Below are 15235 nucleotides of genomic sequence, written 5' to 3' on the forward strand. Positions count from 1 at the left end.
AAGATAGTTTTTATTGAAAGATTTTATTTATTTATTTATTTAGAAAGATAGAGGGGCAAGAAAGAGAAGCATGTTTTCAAGAGCGAACACAGGCTTCTCCAGAGTGGAAATAGGCAAGCAAAGAAACAGACAAGCAAGAGAGATCCATGTTCAAGGGAGAATGTTCAAGGGAGAACATGGGCTTGAAGAACAAGACAGTCATTCTCAGTTTTTTGTGGTAAATAACAGAATTCAGCTTAAGCTTCTGTAAATAAAAGGGGAAATTCATTGACTTATGTAATTAGAAAGACAAATGGTTCTGTGCTCAGGGATCATTTTTTTTCTTCTCTCGCCTTATCATTTTTGAAAATTTTTAAAATTTTTATTGAATCACCGTGAGATAGTTACAAGCTTTCATGTTTGGGTTATAATCTCACAATGATCAAACACCCATCCCTCCACCAGTGCACATTCCCCACCACCAATATCCCGGGTATAACCCCCCTTTCCCACCCTCCCCCTGCCTCTATGGCAGACAGTATTCCCCATACTCTCTCTCTCTACTTTGGGGCATTATAGCTTGCAACACAGACACAGAGAGATCATCATGTTTGGTCTATTATCTACTTTCGGCATGCATCTCCCATCCCAACTGGTTCCTCCAGCAATCATTTTCTTTTTTTTTTTTTTAATTTTTTATTGAGTCACCATGTGGAAAGTTACAAAGTTTTCAGGTTTAAATCTCAGTTATACAATGCTTGAATACCCATCCCTTCACCAGTGCTCATATTCCACCACCAAGAATCCCAGTATAGCTCCACCCCGCCCCCCCCACACCACTAACCCCCCCACGCCCCTAGCCCCCCCACCCTTAGCCCCCCCCCCCGCCTGTGTAACTAATAAATTTCACTTTACTTTCACTTTGATTGCATACAATATTTCAACAAAACTCACTATTATTGTTTGGAGAGTCTCTCCCCTAAAGTCAGACCTGCTGAAAAGGAAGCATTTGGCAATTTGTTTTCCATTGCTGAGGATGAAGAGGTATGAGGTCGAGTGACCACACTTAGCGGCCTCTCAGTTTTGGGTTTCTGTAATTTAGTATTTTAGTAACTAAGTCCAGAGAGATGTCTGCCAGAAGTTGCATCGTTGCCAACTTGTACTTCTCAGTTACATTATTTTCCACATATGAGTGCAATCTTTCTATGTCTGTCTCTTTCTTTCTGACTCATTTCACTCAACATGATACTTTCCATGTTGATCCATTTATATGCAAATTTCATGACTTCATGTTTTCTGACAGCTACATAGTATTCCATTGTGTAGATGTACCAGGGTTTCTTTAACCAGTCATCTGTTTTGGGGCACTCTGGTTTTTTCTAGATTCTGGCTATTGTAAACAGTGCTGCAATGAACATAGAAATACATATGCCATCTCTACTATACCGTTTTGCCTCTCTGGGATATATTCCCAGGAGTGGTATTGCTGGGTCAAATGGAAGCTCAATTTCTAATTTTTTGAGAATCGTCCATATTGTTTTCCAAAAGGGCTGAACCAGTCGGCATTCCCACCAGCAGTGAAGAAGAGTCCCTTTCTCCCTGCATCCACGCCAACACCGGTTGCTTTTGTTTTTTGGGTTGTGGGCCAGTCTCTGTGGTGTGAGATGATATCTCATGGTTGTTTTGATCTGCATTTCCCTGATGATTAGTGATGTGGAACATTTTCTCATGTGCCTCTGAGCCATTCGGATTTCTTCTTTTGGAAAGCTTCTGTTCATTTCATCACCCCATTTTTTGATCAGGTTGGCAGTTTTCTTCTTGTGGAGTTCAGCAATCATTTTCTTAATGATGCTCAGGGATCATTCTTGATGGGCTCAGGGCAACATAGGGGATGGCAGAGATTGGGCCTGGGTGTGCCATGTGGTGTGCTCAGTATTTGAGGTAAAGGTATTATTAGCAGAGAGAAAAGTTATTAGCAGAGAAAAGTTAATATTACAATTATTATCATGATATTTTTTTCTTTTTGGGTCACACCCAATGATGTTCAGGGGTTACTCCTGGTTCTGCACTCAGGAATTATTCCAAGTGGTGTTTGGAGGATCATATGGGATGACGGGGATGGAACCCAGGTCAGCTGCATGCAAGGCAACATGTGCCCTATCCACTGTACTATCTCTCTGCCCCCAGTATTATAATTATAATTATTATCATTATCACCACATTAAATGAGAAGCAGTAAGAAGTGGAAGGAACATGGATTTTATAGAAAAATCTAAATTAATATCTCAGCTCTGGTACATTTCTGCTATATGATATTAGAAAAGTTACTTGAGTTTTAAGAATTTTACTTACAGGAAAACTGGAGTTAGTAAGACTTATACCATGGGTTATTGTGAAGATGAAATGAGATAACTTTCAAACACTGTGACCACATAATAAATTCTGTCTGCTTATGATTTTTTACAGAAATCTTTTATAGTTCATTGTTAGTATAATACCTTTTTTGCCCATTATTTTTATTCAAAGGCAATTCTTTTGCTCAGCAACTTCATGCTTTTATCTTGTTCTTTTAAGAAAGTTCTATTGTCTCCTTTTCTTTGGTATAAATTATATTTACCTCACATAGATTTATTTCATAGATATCTGGAATTAGTTTTTAAATCTTCTTTGATTAATTTATTGTATGTATCCATTGTGATGCAGTATGTAAGACCAAATGTAAAACTGGTATGACGTTGTTGCTGTAGGATCAAACTGCTAGAAGGTGGAGATTTTTAATAATTGTTTTTCATTATTGTATTAAACATCCTATGTTAATTTTCATATGAGTCAAATTTAATAAGAGCTATGGACCAGTGTAATTTACATAGCTTTTTCAGTGTCAGGCGAATGAGGCCCATTGTTGTTACTGTTTTTGGCATATTGCATACTCCATGGGTAGGTTGTCAGGCTCTGCCTTGAGGGCGGGACACTGTCGGTAGCTTGCCCGGCTCTCCGAGAGGGATGGAGGCTTTTAGGACGGCCTCTAATCACCCTTAGAGGTGTTCATATAGTTCACATCATATTTGAACCCCATCAAATATGGTGCGGTAATTAGGAAATTGGGAATTGTGTCTTATGGAAAGTGGCCTGGAGCGTGGATGTGGCTGGGTAGTGGAGGTAGTGGAGGTCGGCCGATGAGGTATTTTTCTGGCGCCGGTGGGGTGGGTCGTCTGGGTGTGATCCCTTGGGTGCCGGAGACTGGGGGAGGCAGACAGAGGATCTCTGTTTCTGGGTCTTGTTGAGACTGGAGTCCAAGGTCACAAGGTTCTGCTTTACCTGGTTCTGTGGGGCTTCACTCATGTGTGAGGCTTGTCTGGAAGGCGGCCTGGAGTTTGGCAGTGGCTGGGTATTGGAGCAAGCAATTGCTATGTTTTACATAGCAAAACAGATATCATTTTCTTTTGTAAATAACTGAGAAAAATATTTTTTAACTCTGGAAAATATTCAAAATTAATCTTTATATAAATTCAAGCCTCATATCCATTTACCAGCTTATGTTTAAAAGAGAAGTTTGGGCAAGTAGATGAAATTAAACATGTAAAATTAAAACTTCTTTTCAGAATGTTAATTTCACTACTATCCAAAGAAAATACTTCAATGAAACAAAAGGACTAGAATACATTGAACAGTTATGCATAGCAGAATTCAGCACTGTCCTAATGGAGGTTCAGTCCAAGTAAGTATTTTTTTTGTTTGTCTTTGTTTTGAGGGGCCACAACCAGTGGTGGCAAGTGAATGCAAGATACCAAGGGGAGAGGGGCAAACTCTTGGTCCTAGATTACAGTAAAGACAAAAACGGAAAGGCCAGTAAGAAGAGGCAGCAAGAATACGAAGGGTGGGGGCAGAGCCATAGTACAGCTTGCATGCAGCTGATCCAGTTTGGAGCGCAGGTACTCCATATGGTCCCACAATCTACCAGAAATGATCCCTTACATCCCTGGGTGTGGCTCAAAAACAAAACAAACAGTGGTGGGGTGATAGGGAAAAGGGTCAGGAGCCTACACATTGGTGGTGTGTAGGTGTGTAGGTGGTATTTGTATAAGTTTAAACCACATAGCCATCAATACTGAAGCATGAGACCTGAATTACAATAATTAATCTTGACAATTTTAAGGAGACATGATAAGTTGGGGGAAGGGAACTGGTAGAAATTGGGTGGAGGAGGGGCTGGAGCAATAGCATAGCGGGTAGGGCGTTTGCCTTGCACGCGGCCGGCCGACCCGGGTTCTAATCCCAGCATCCCATATGGTCCCCTGAGCACAGCCAGGGGTAATTCCTGAGTGAAGAGCCAGGAGTAACCCCTGTGCATCGTTGGGTGTGACCCAAAAAACCAAAAAAAAAAAAAAAAAGAAATTGGGTGGAGGAAAGTTGACACTGGTTAAGGATTACTGTTTGAACATTATATGCCTAAATTCAGTTATAAATCATGTTATCTAAATGTCACTGTCACTGTCATCCTGTTGCTCATCGATTTGCTCGAGCGGGCACCAGTAATGTCTCCATTGTGAGACTTGTTGTTACAGTTTTTGGCGTATGGAATATGCCACTAGTAGTTTGCCAGGCTCTGCTGTGTGGGCAAGATACTCTTGGTAGCTTTCCAAGCCCTCCGAGAGGGGTGGAGGAATCAAACCCAGGTCGGCTGCATGCAAGGCAAATGCCCTACCTGCTGTGCTATCGATCCTATTGTTGTTATCTAAATGAAATTTTTATTTTAAAAAATAATAATTGGGTTGGAGAGATAGTACAGGGTTTGGTAAGTCTTCTAATAAAGCTCTCCAGTCCCCAAATTTGGTTATTTTATTTTTATTTATAAATTTAAATTTTGGGGCCACACCCAGCAATGCTCAGGGATTCTTCCTGGCTCTGTGCTCAGAAATCACTCCTGGCAATGCTCAGGGGACCATATGGGATGCTTGGGATTGAACCTGGTTCCATCACATGCAAGCGTCTTGCCTGCTGTATTATTGATCTGACCCTGTGGGTTTTATTCTTGTCATAAAACTTTATTTAAACACTGTGATTTACAAAGTTGTTCACAATACAGTTGTTTCAGGTATTCAGTATTCCGATACCACTCCCACCACCAATGTGTCCCTCCCTCTATCAATGTTCTCAAGGCTCCTTTTTATGAACCACATTCAGTCATGCTCAGGAATAGCTCCTGGTTTGGTGCTTGGGGGTTATTCCTAGTGGTGTTCGGTGCTCCAACTGAGCCCAGAACTTGTATGCAGAGCATGTGCGCTAGCTCTTTGATGATCTCTTCCACCCCACCTCTTCCCGCCAGGAGACTTTTGAGTACTATTTTAATTTTTATAAAGGATATTTCTTAGATCTCTTGCTAAATAAATAACTTTATTTGTAATAGGTTGCACCACTGTTTTACTGTTAATCATGATAACTACCCTCACCAAGTCCTTCCTCTTAACTGTCTTTAAATCTCTCAGGCTCTTTCAACTTCTTATACATTGTTAGAACCGCACATTAGAAACTGACACAATTGTGAATGCTGTCTTCTGATGCTTGGTTTTTGGAGTCTAGTGTTAAACCTCAGAAAATTATTTATATCAACTTTTATGAGAGATTATTTTACTAATATAAAAATTAGAAATATTTGTTATGGTTTTTTCCTTTAAAGCAATGCTATACAAATATTTTTAAATTTTCTGATATTTAGGTAGAATGTTTTATTTTTATAGACATGTTTTTTTTCTCTAAGATTTAAAGTAATATAATATTGATTGCCTTACAGGTATTACTGCCTTGCAGCTGTTGCAGCTTTGTTAAAATATGTTGAATTTATTCAAAATTCAGTTTATGCACCAAAATCGCTAAAAGTATGTTTCCAGGGCAGTGAACAGACAGCCATGATAGATTCTTCATCAGCCCAAAACCTTGAACTCCTAATTAATAACAAAGACTCTAGGTAAGAATTTTAAGTGTGCATTAGTATGTTGTGTTACGTGTTTTTCCTACACATTTCTTTACATTGTTTCATTGTTTGATGAACTAATGATCAGGGTTTTTGTTTTTGTTTTCCTCTCCCAAGTAGTGCTTAGGGGTCACTCCCCCTTGTGATTCTTGGTCGGCCAGGCCAGTGGTTCTGTGATGCAGTACTTCTCAGGCTCTGGGCTGCCTGACATTTTCTGAGCCAGCTTGGCTGTGCTCAGGGCTTCCAGGGCTATTCTCAGTGAAGCTCAGGGGACATTGTAGTGCTGGCGATGGAACTGAGATCGCCACATGCAAGGCATGTGCCTTAACCCCTATACTATTTCTCCCACCCCCAATCTATTTTTAATTTATTTTTTGTTGTTGCTGTATTTAAGGTATCACGTTTATAGTAGTTGTTAATGTTTATGGTTTTGATGTACAGTTACCACCCATCACCACCACTAAAGTGCCCAATACCTTTCTCCAGTGTCCTTATGTTACTTCTTTGTCCATCTCTTCTTTTCCCTTCCCTGCATTTTTTTTTTTTTAAATATAGGAGTACTGCTGGGCTGGAGCAATAGCACAGAGGTTGGGCGTTCGCTTTTTACTTGGCCGACCTGTGTTCTAGTCCTCCGCCCCTCTCGGAGAGCCCAGCAAGCTACTTAGAATATGGAGCCCGCACGACAGAGCCTGGCAAGCTACCCGTGCGTATTGGATATGCCAAAAACAGTAACAATAAGTCTCTCAGTGAGAGACGTTACTGGTGCCCGCTTGAACAAATTGATGAGCAATGGGATGACAGTGACAGTGACAGTGACAGGAGTACTGCTATTTATTCAGCCACTTATTCAGCCAGCCTACCCTCAGTGCATTTTTAATCACTGTGCCGTTGTTGTCTATCTGCTCAGATATTTTACCTAAATAACGTTTTAGAAAGGTATTTTACTTTCTAAAAAATTAATAAATAAAAAAATAGTGCACTTTGAGGCTAGGCAAAAGATTCAAGTAAACATTTTTCAAAAAAAAAGATACATACAAATAATATGAGAAGTGCATGAGAAGATGCTTGGTCATTAGGGAATTGCAAATCAAAGTCATAATTAGATATCACTGCATACTCATTAATATGGGCAAATTAAAGTAAATTTAAAAATAAATGGAATCAAGGATATGAAGAAAATGGAACATTGGTGCATTGCTGATGTACACACAAGGAGGTCCAGTTATTTTGGAGAACATTGCAAATATTCCAAAGCTGAAAGGGAAGTTGAATTGCTGTATAATGTGATAATTTATGTTCTACCTAAAGGAATTAAATGTAAGGACTCAGATACTTGCACACTAGTGTTCATAGCAACATTCATGATAGCTAGAAGATAGAAATAAAATGTTTATTAGGGGCTGGAGAGATAGCACAGCGGGTAGGGCGTTTGCCTTGCACGCGGCCGACCCGGGTTCAAATCCCAGCATCCCATATGGTCCCCTGAGCACGGCCAGGGGTAATTCCTGAGTGCAGAGCCAGGAGTAACCACTGTGCATCGCCAGGTGTGACCCAAAAAGCAAAAAAAAAAAAAAAAATGTTTACTAGTGAATGGCTGAATAAACAAAATGAGGTGTGTGTGTATACAAAATAAAAATTTCATACTCAATATATGTGTGTATACATATATATGTGTGTGTATACATATATAATAGAATATTATTCAGCCTTAAAAAGGAATGAGTTTGGGGCTGGACTGATAATACAGCGGGCAGGGCATTTGCCTTGCACAAGGCCAACCCGGGTTTAATTCCCAGCATCCCATATGGCCCCCTGACCACTGCCAGGAGTAATTCCTGAGTGAAGAGCCAGGAGTAACCCCTGTGCACTGCCGGGTGTGATCCAAAAAGCAAAAAAAAAAAAGGAATGAGTTTCAGTGGAGTTGGAGAGATTGTAGAGGTGAGGTAAAGCACTTGATTTGAATGTTGCTGACAGCAGTTAAAATCTTGGCACTGTGTATTGTCCCCTGAGTACCATCAGGGTTCATCCTGAGCAAAGAACCAGAAATAACTATATTTAAAATTTAAAAATTTTTTAAATTAAAACACCGTTATTTTAAAAATTGTTCAAGACATAGTTGTTTTAATCATTTACTCATTTAGTGTTCCAACGCCACTAGCAGGACCTCTCCACCAATATCTCCAGTTTTCCACCCAACTCAACCTGCCCCCTTAGTCATATAACAGATTCATTTTATATTGCTTACTCCAACAAAATTCACAGAATGGAAAGAATAATGCTCAGAAAATGAATCAGTTAAAACTAATTTGTGATGCCATGTAATTTTCACCTATATAAATAAGGAAATTAAAACCATTTAATACAATATAATAAAATGCCTCATCTCATTTACACAAGCAAGTTTTCAATTTTGGAATATAAAATATATTGCATTAAATTTTATCTAATACTTGGATCTCATTATGGTAATAATACTCTCTTACTTGTCATTAATAAACTTAAAAAAGTTCTGTGCTAATATATTTTGGACCTTACATGAAATAGGTAAGATTACATATGTAATCTTTTTTCCTCCTCCTATTTATTTTATCACTGTGGTTTACAAAGTTTTTCATGATGATTTGTTACAGGCATTCAGTATTCCAACACCAATCCCAACACCATTCTCACCTTCCCTCCATCATTGTCTCCAGTTTTCCCAACCACCCCTCAAGCCTACCTCCATAGCAGGCCCGTAATAATTTGTTTTATACTGCTTGTTACCAATAATTTGCTAGCAGAATAGACAGAAAGTACATCCTTAAAAGGACAGTATTATAAATTGTTGTATCTCACCATGGAGACATTAAGTCTTTGTTGTGTATTCAAAAAATGAATACGAAACCCATGGCGCTCTCTCAAAGTTTGAATTTGGTAGTCTCGGGCCACTTCCCACACCCCGGGATGGCTGATGGCAATGGGTGGATGAAGGAGGAAACGGGGTCCAGGCTGGCTTGTGATCAGTTGCAGTTTATCCCAGTCCTGTCTCGATTCTTCTCTCCTGGTTCTCCATCCCTCTGGATTCTCCTCCTGCCCACTCTTACAGCCTTACTTATATCCCCAAACCATGAGGGGTTGGGTAGCAATTACACATAGGTGTGGTTATACAATCAACAGATGTAAAGTTCTTTCCTAAGGGTTAGCTTCTTCTAGGACAAATTCTTATCCAGCAAGATGGCCTGCCTAAGGGTGATATACCATCTAGTGGTGTATTTCTCCTTTCCTTAGTCCAACAACCATTTAAACATTCATCCTACTTCTACTTCTTAAGAATTTTAATCATTTTGTATGGACACAGTAAGAGATACAAGTGGCCACTAGTGCTCTGTTTGGGTGGGAGCTGGCCCACCCTGCTTCGGAGTTCCCCAGATGTCTCAGCCAGGAATGGGTGTCCAAAATATTTAGGGGCTAGTTGATCTCTTTCATGCTTTATTTATGAGTGTCTGGAACAAGGCTGGTTGGTGAGCTTACCTGGAGCAGGAGGTGGTTCCTGGGCATAAGGAATAGCTTTTAAGAGTCAATGGGTGTGTTCCCAAAAAACAAAAACAACCGGTGTTGGCGTGGATGCGGGGAGAAAGGGACTCTTCTTCACTGCTGGTGGGAATGCCGACTGGTTCAGCCCTTTTGGAAAACAATATGGACGATTCTCAAAAAATTAGAAATTGAGCTTCCATTTGACCCAGCAATACCACTCCTGGGAATATATCCCGGAGAAGCAAAAAGGTATAGTAGAGATGGCATCTGTATTTCTATGTTCATTGCAGCACTGTTTACAATAGCCAGAATCTAGAAAAAACCAGAGTGCCCCAAAACAGATGACTGGTTAAAGAAACCCTGGTACATCTACACAATGGAATACTATGTAGCTGTCAGAAAACATGAAGTCATGAAATTTGCATATAAATGGATCAACAGGGAAAGTATCATGTTGAGTGAAATGAGTCAGAAAGAAAGAGACAGACATAGAAAGATTGCACTCATATGTGGAATATAATGTAACTGAGAAGTACAAGTTGGCAACGATGCAACTTCTGGCAGATCTCTCTCTGGACTTAGTTACTAAAATGCAGAAACCCAAAACCGTGAGGCTGCTAAGTGTGGTCACTCGACCTCATACCTCTTCATTCTCAGCAATGGAAAACAAATGATCAAATGCTTCCTTTTCAGCAGGTCCGACTTTAGGGGAGAGACTCTCTAAACAATAATAGTGAGTTTTGTTGAAATATTGAATGCAATCAAAGTGAAAGTAAAGTGAAATTTATTAGTTTCACAGGCGGGGGGTGCTAAGGGTGGGGGGGCTAGGGGCATGGGGGGCTAGGGGTGTGGGGGTGCGGGGTAGAGCTATACTGTGATTCTTGGTGGTGGAATATGTGCACTGGTGAAGGGATGGGTATTCGAGCATTGTATAACTGAGACTTAAACCTGAAAACTTTGTAACTTTCCACATGGTGACTCAATAAAAAATTTAAAAAAAAAGGGTTAATGGGTGTGGCCCAAACCCTTCTAATCCCTACTCCACCCCCAAAGAAGCATAAAGTTCCAACACATACCTCAAAATACATAAAGCTTGAAGACTTTGTACTAAGACAAATAAACTAATAAAATAAACACTTATTTTATTAAATGAAAAATCTTAAATAGATAAGCCCAAGGGAAGGGAATTTAGGTTAGAGTTTACCAGAGACTGGTAAAGTGAAAATTGAGAGTTACTGTTTGAAGTTTCTGTTTGGGATGATGAAAAAGTAAAGAAGAGTAAAGATGATTGTAAATATTGCAGGTTCACCTAGTGATAGTGAAACATGAAAGCTTGTAACTATCTCATGGTGATTCAATAAAATTTAAAAAAAATAAAAAAAATAAAATGGCTGATGTGGTAAATTTTACTAGAATAAAAGAAAATTGGCTATCTTCTTCCTAAAGAAAGGAAGGAAAGAAAAGGCTTTTTTTTTTTGATTTCTTTCATTGTTTATTATTCTATTTTAATCTAGCTTGGCATTTTTTTTATAATTTATTTATTTTTAATTAGAGAATCACCGTGAGGGTACAGTTACAGATTTATACACTTTTGTGCTTATACTTCCCTCATACAAAGTTCGGGAACCCATCCCTTCACCAGTGCCCATTCTCCACCACCCGTAAACCCGGCGTCCCTCCCACCCTCCCCAATCCCATCTCCCCCCCACCCCACCCTGCCACTGTGGCAAGGCATTCCCTTCTGTTCTCTCTCTCTAATTAGCTGTTGTGGTTTGCAATGAAGGTGTTGAGTGGCCGCTGTGCTCAGTCTCTAGCCCTCATTCAGCCCGCAACTCCCTTCCCCCACATGGCCTTCAACTACAATGTAGTTGGTGATCGCTTCTCTGAGTTGCCCTTTCCCCGGAACGTGAGGCCAGCCTCGAAGCCATGGGGTCAACCTCCTGGTACTTATTTCTACGGTTCTTGGGTATTAGTCTCCCACTCTGATATTCTATATACCATAGATGAGTGCAGTCTTTCTATGTCTGTCTCTCTTTCTGACTCATTTCACTCAGCATGAAACTTTTCATGCTCATCCACTTAACTACAAAATTCTTGACTTCCTTTTTTCTAACAGCTGCATAGTATTCCATTGTATAGATGTACCAAAGTTTCCTCAACCAGTCATCCGTTTTGGGGCATTCGGGTTTTTTCCAGATTCTGGCTATTGTAAAAAGTGCTGCGATGAACATACATGTGCAGATGTTGTTTCGATTGTACTTTTTTGCCTCTCTGGGATATATTCCCAGCAGTGGTATTGCTGGGTCAAATGGGAGCTCAACCTCTAGTTTTTTGAGAATCGTCCATACTGTTTTCCAAAAGGGCTGAACTAGCCGGCATTCCCACCAGCAGTGTAGAAGGGTCCCTTTCTCCCCACATCCTCTCCAACAGCGGTTGCTTTTGTTCTTTTGGATGTGTGCCAGTCTCTGTGGTGTGAGGTGGTATCTCATGGTTGTTTTGATCTGCATCTCTCTGATGATTAGTGATGCAGAGCACTTTTTCATGTGCCGAAAAGGCTTTTTTTAATATAGGCTGCATAGGGTCTGAGCAGCTCAAGTAAAACATGGTTACTATAATTCATAGTATATTTCATACTCAAAATTTTCTGCGAGTAGTACTTAAATTTTCTCATTATTGTCTTTCCAAAGAGATAGATGTCTTAAATGATGTGTGTTAATTAAATGGGAGGAAGTCTTTCACATTGTGTACATATGTCACATCATCACTGTTCTGTGTATGCTTTAAATATATTTAAGTTTTAGAGACTGGAGAGATAGTACAGTAGGTGAGGTGCCTGCCTTTCATATGACCAGCCGGATTTGATTCCTAGCATCTTGTATGGTCCCCTGATCACCAGGAGTAATTCTTGAGCTCAGACCCACGAATAACGTGAGCATTGCTGAATGTGGCTTCCAAACCAATAAATACATAAATTTAAGTTTTAATAGTCAATCATATATCAATAATGCTGAAAAATATTTTCAGAATACTTTATAATTGAATAATATTCAGAGCATAAAATACAGGAAATGTGTTGTGTACCATTATGTAAAAAGAATGAGTCATTTTCCTTCCCTCCCTCCTTCCCTTCCCTCCCCTCCCCTCCCCTTCCTTTTCCTCCCCTCCACCAGCCATACTCAGGGGTTACTCTTTGCTCTGCTCTCAGGAATCAGAGCATAGATAAAAAGTAAAGTTTTAAAAATTATTTATATTAAGAGTAAAAGCATTTCACCTGGTGGTGTTTGGGGGTCCTGTAGTGTGCTGGGGGTTGAACTCGGGTTTGCTGCATGCAAGGCAAACACTCTGCCTGCTGTACTATCTCTCTTGCCCCATTTCCCCTCCCCATTTTTGGATTTGTTTTATTTTTTGGTGGGACTATACCCAGTTGTGCTCAGGACCATTTCTGGCAGTACTCAGGGGACCATGTTGTGCCAGGGTTCGAAATTGGGCTTCTGGAAAGCCAAGCATGTGCACTTTTTTCTTTCAGCTATATTTCTGCCCTGTTGTGGTTGGTTTTTCGTTTTTGTTTTTTCCTTTTTGGGTCATACCCGGCAATGCACAGGTGTTACTTCTGGCTTTGCACTCAGGAACTACTGCTGGCAGTGCTCAGAGGACCATATGGGATGCTGAGAATCAAACCTGGGTTGGCCTCGTGCAAGGCAAACACCCTACCTGCTGTACTATGGCTCCAGCCCCTGTTTTTTTTTTAATAAATTATAGTCTGAAGGAGGAGATACATACAGAGTATCATTAATATGTTCTGTAAAAGTCTGCATAAAAGTGCAATCAGAGCAGAGAGGATAATTGGATGTGGTTAAAGGGTAAAAGGAATAATTAGAAAAGGCATTCTTGAAATAGGTTTTGATAAATAGATTGGTAAATATATAAATGAAACATGTAAATGAAGGCTGGAGAGATCATGCAGGACATAAGGCACTTGACTTGAATGTGACTGTAGTAGACATGACCTGGTACCACATACAGCATCCTGTACTCTGCTGGGGTCTCTCCTGAGCACTGAGCCAGGAGTAGCCCTGAACACTGTTGGGTGTTCCCCAAACTGCCCTCCTCCAGTTATTCAGATGAATAAAAAGAAATGGTTTAAGATTGTGACAAATGCTATAGTCTTCAAAGTATGATTTTCATTACAACCTTAAGATACACACAAGGAAACTAAAGTTTGTAGTACTATGGTTGATCAAGTACAAGATAGGAGTCAGCTCAGAGCAACTTAGAGATCTTGCTTTCAACAGTTCACTGTATCTTTATACAGAACTGAAAAACACGAACCCTAAAGTGATTTTGAATTTTAGTTTTAAGAATATTAAATAAAATATGGAAATTAGAGAGTACTTTAAATAATTGAAACGTGAATTCAGTACCAGTTTAAAACAAACATTGTTTAAATGTTTCTATCAATTCATTGTATATCCTTACCTTGGTTTCACCTTTCTTTATGAGAATTTCCAGACATTTAATGATTTAAAATTAAAAATATAAACATATAATTTTGTTTATTATTTAATAATTATGTACTTTGATCATTAAGAGAAACCTACATCAATCTAGGTAAGGTTGATACTACTTTTAGTTAAAGTAAAAGCAGTGCTGTTATCTGTCCATAGTAACTGCAGCTCTTTGTAATTCCACTGAATAATGATAGTCTAAAATTATACTAATTTGTCCCCTTATTTAAACCATACTCTTGTAATGCTCAGAGATTTTTCCTATTTTTTTGCATTCAGGCGTGATCTCTGACAGTACTCTGGACACCTATATGTGGTATTGCGTATGAACTGGTCAACTGTATGCAGAGCAGGTGCCTTATCTCCTATACTATCTCTGACCTTATACCCTTTTTATTTTTGTTATTGTTGTTAATTGTGTTTTGATTTGGGGGCCACATTTGGGAGCTAGTCCTGGTTATATGCTCAGATGTTATTGTGTCTGGCAGTTCTTAAAGGATCATGCAGTGATGAGGATAAAACCAGGACTCCTCGGGGCTGGAGCAATAGCACAGCGAGTAGGTTATTTGCCTTGCACGTGGCCCAACTGGGTTTGATTCCCAGCATCCCATATGGTCCCCTGAGCACCGCCAGGAGTAATTCCTGAGCACAGAGCCAGGAGTAACCCCTGTGCATTGCCGGGTGTGACCCAAAAAGCAAAAACAACAACAACAACAACAACAACAACAAAACAGGACTCCTTGAGGTCCAGCTTCTTAAGCCTTTTCAAAAGGAACTTATAGTTAATTATATTAAATTTTTCTTTCCTGTACTATGCAGCTGTTAGAAAAAAGGAGGTCAAGAATTTTGTAGTTAAGTGGATGGGCATGAAAAGTTTCATGCTGAGTGAAATGAGTCAGAAAGAGAGAGACAGACATAGAAAGATTGCACTCATCTATGGTATATAGAAAAACAGAGTGGGAGACTAACACCCAAGAACTGTAGAAATAAGTACCAGGAGGTTGACTCCATGGCTTCGAGGCTGGCCTCACGTTCCGGGGAAAGGGCAACTCAGAGAAGTGATCACCAACTACATTGTAGTCAAAGGCCATGTGGGGGAAGGGAGTTGCGGGCTGAATGAGGGCTAGAGACTGAGCACAGCGGGCACTCAACACCTTTATTGCAAACCACAACAGCTAATTAGAGAGAGAGAACAGAAGGGAATGCCTTGCCACAGTGGCAGGGTGGGGTGGGGGGGAGATGGGATTGGGGAGGGTGGGAGGGACGC

General features: G+C 40.0%; 1 protein-coding gene across 1 annotated transcript in view; it reads left to right on the forward strand.

The window, feature by feature from the left end:
- The window catches only part of MSH4 (mutS homolog 4), a 96059-nt gene that overhangs the window by 21644 nt on the left and 59180 nt on the right, over window positions 1-15235 (forward strand). The window contains exons 5-6 of the mRNA XM_055139877.1: window positions 3582-3697; window positions 5771-5944. Of these exons, the coding sequence (XP_054995852.1) occupies window positions 3582-3697; window positions 5771-5944 (290 nt within the window). The remainder of the gene's footprint in view (window positions 1-3581; window positions 3698-5770; window positions 5945-15235) is intronic.

The sequence above is a fragment of the Sorex araneus genome, chromosome 5 (assembly GCF_027595985.1).
Source record: "Sorex araneus isolate mSorAra2 chromosome 5, mSorAra2.pri, whole genome shotgun sequence".
In the NCBI taxonomy this organism is placed as follows: domain Eukaryota; kingdom Metazoa; phylum Chordata; class Mammalia; order Eulipotyphla; family Soricidae; genus Sorex; species Sorex araneus.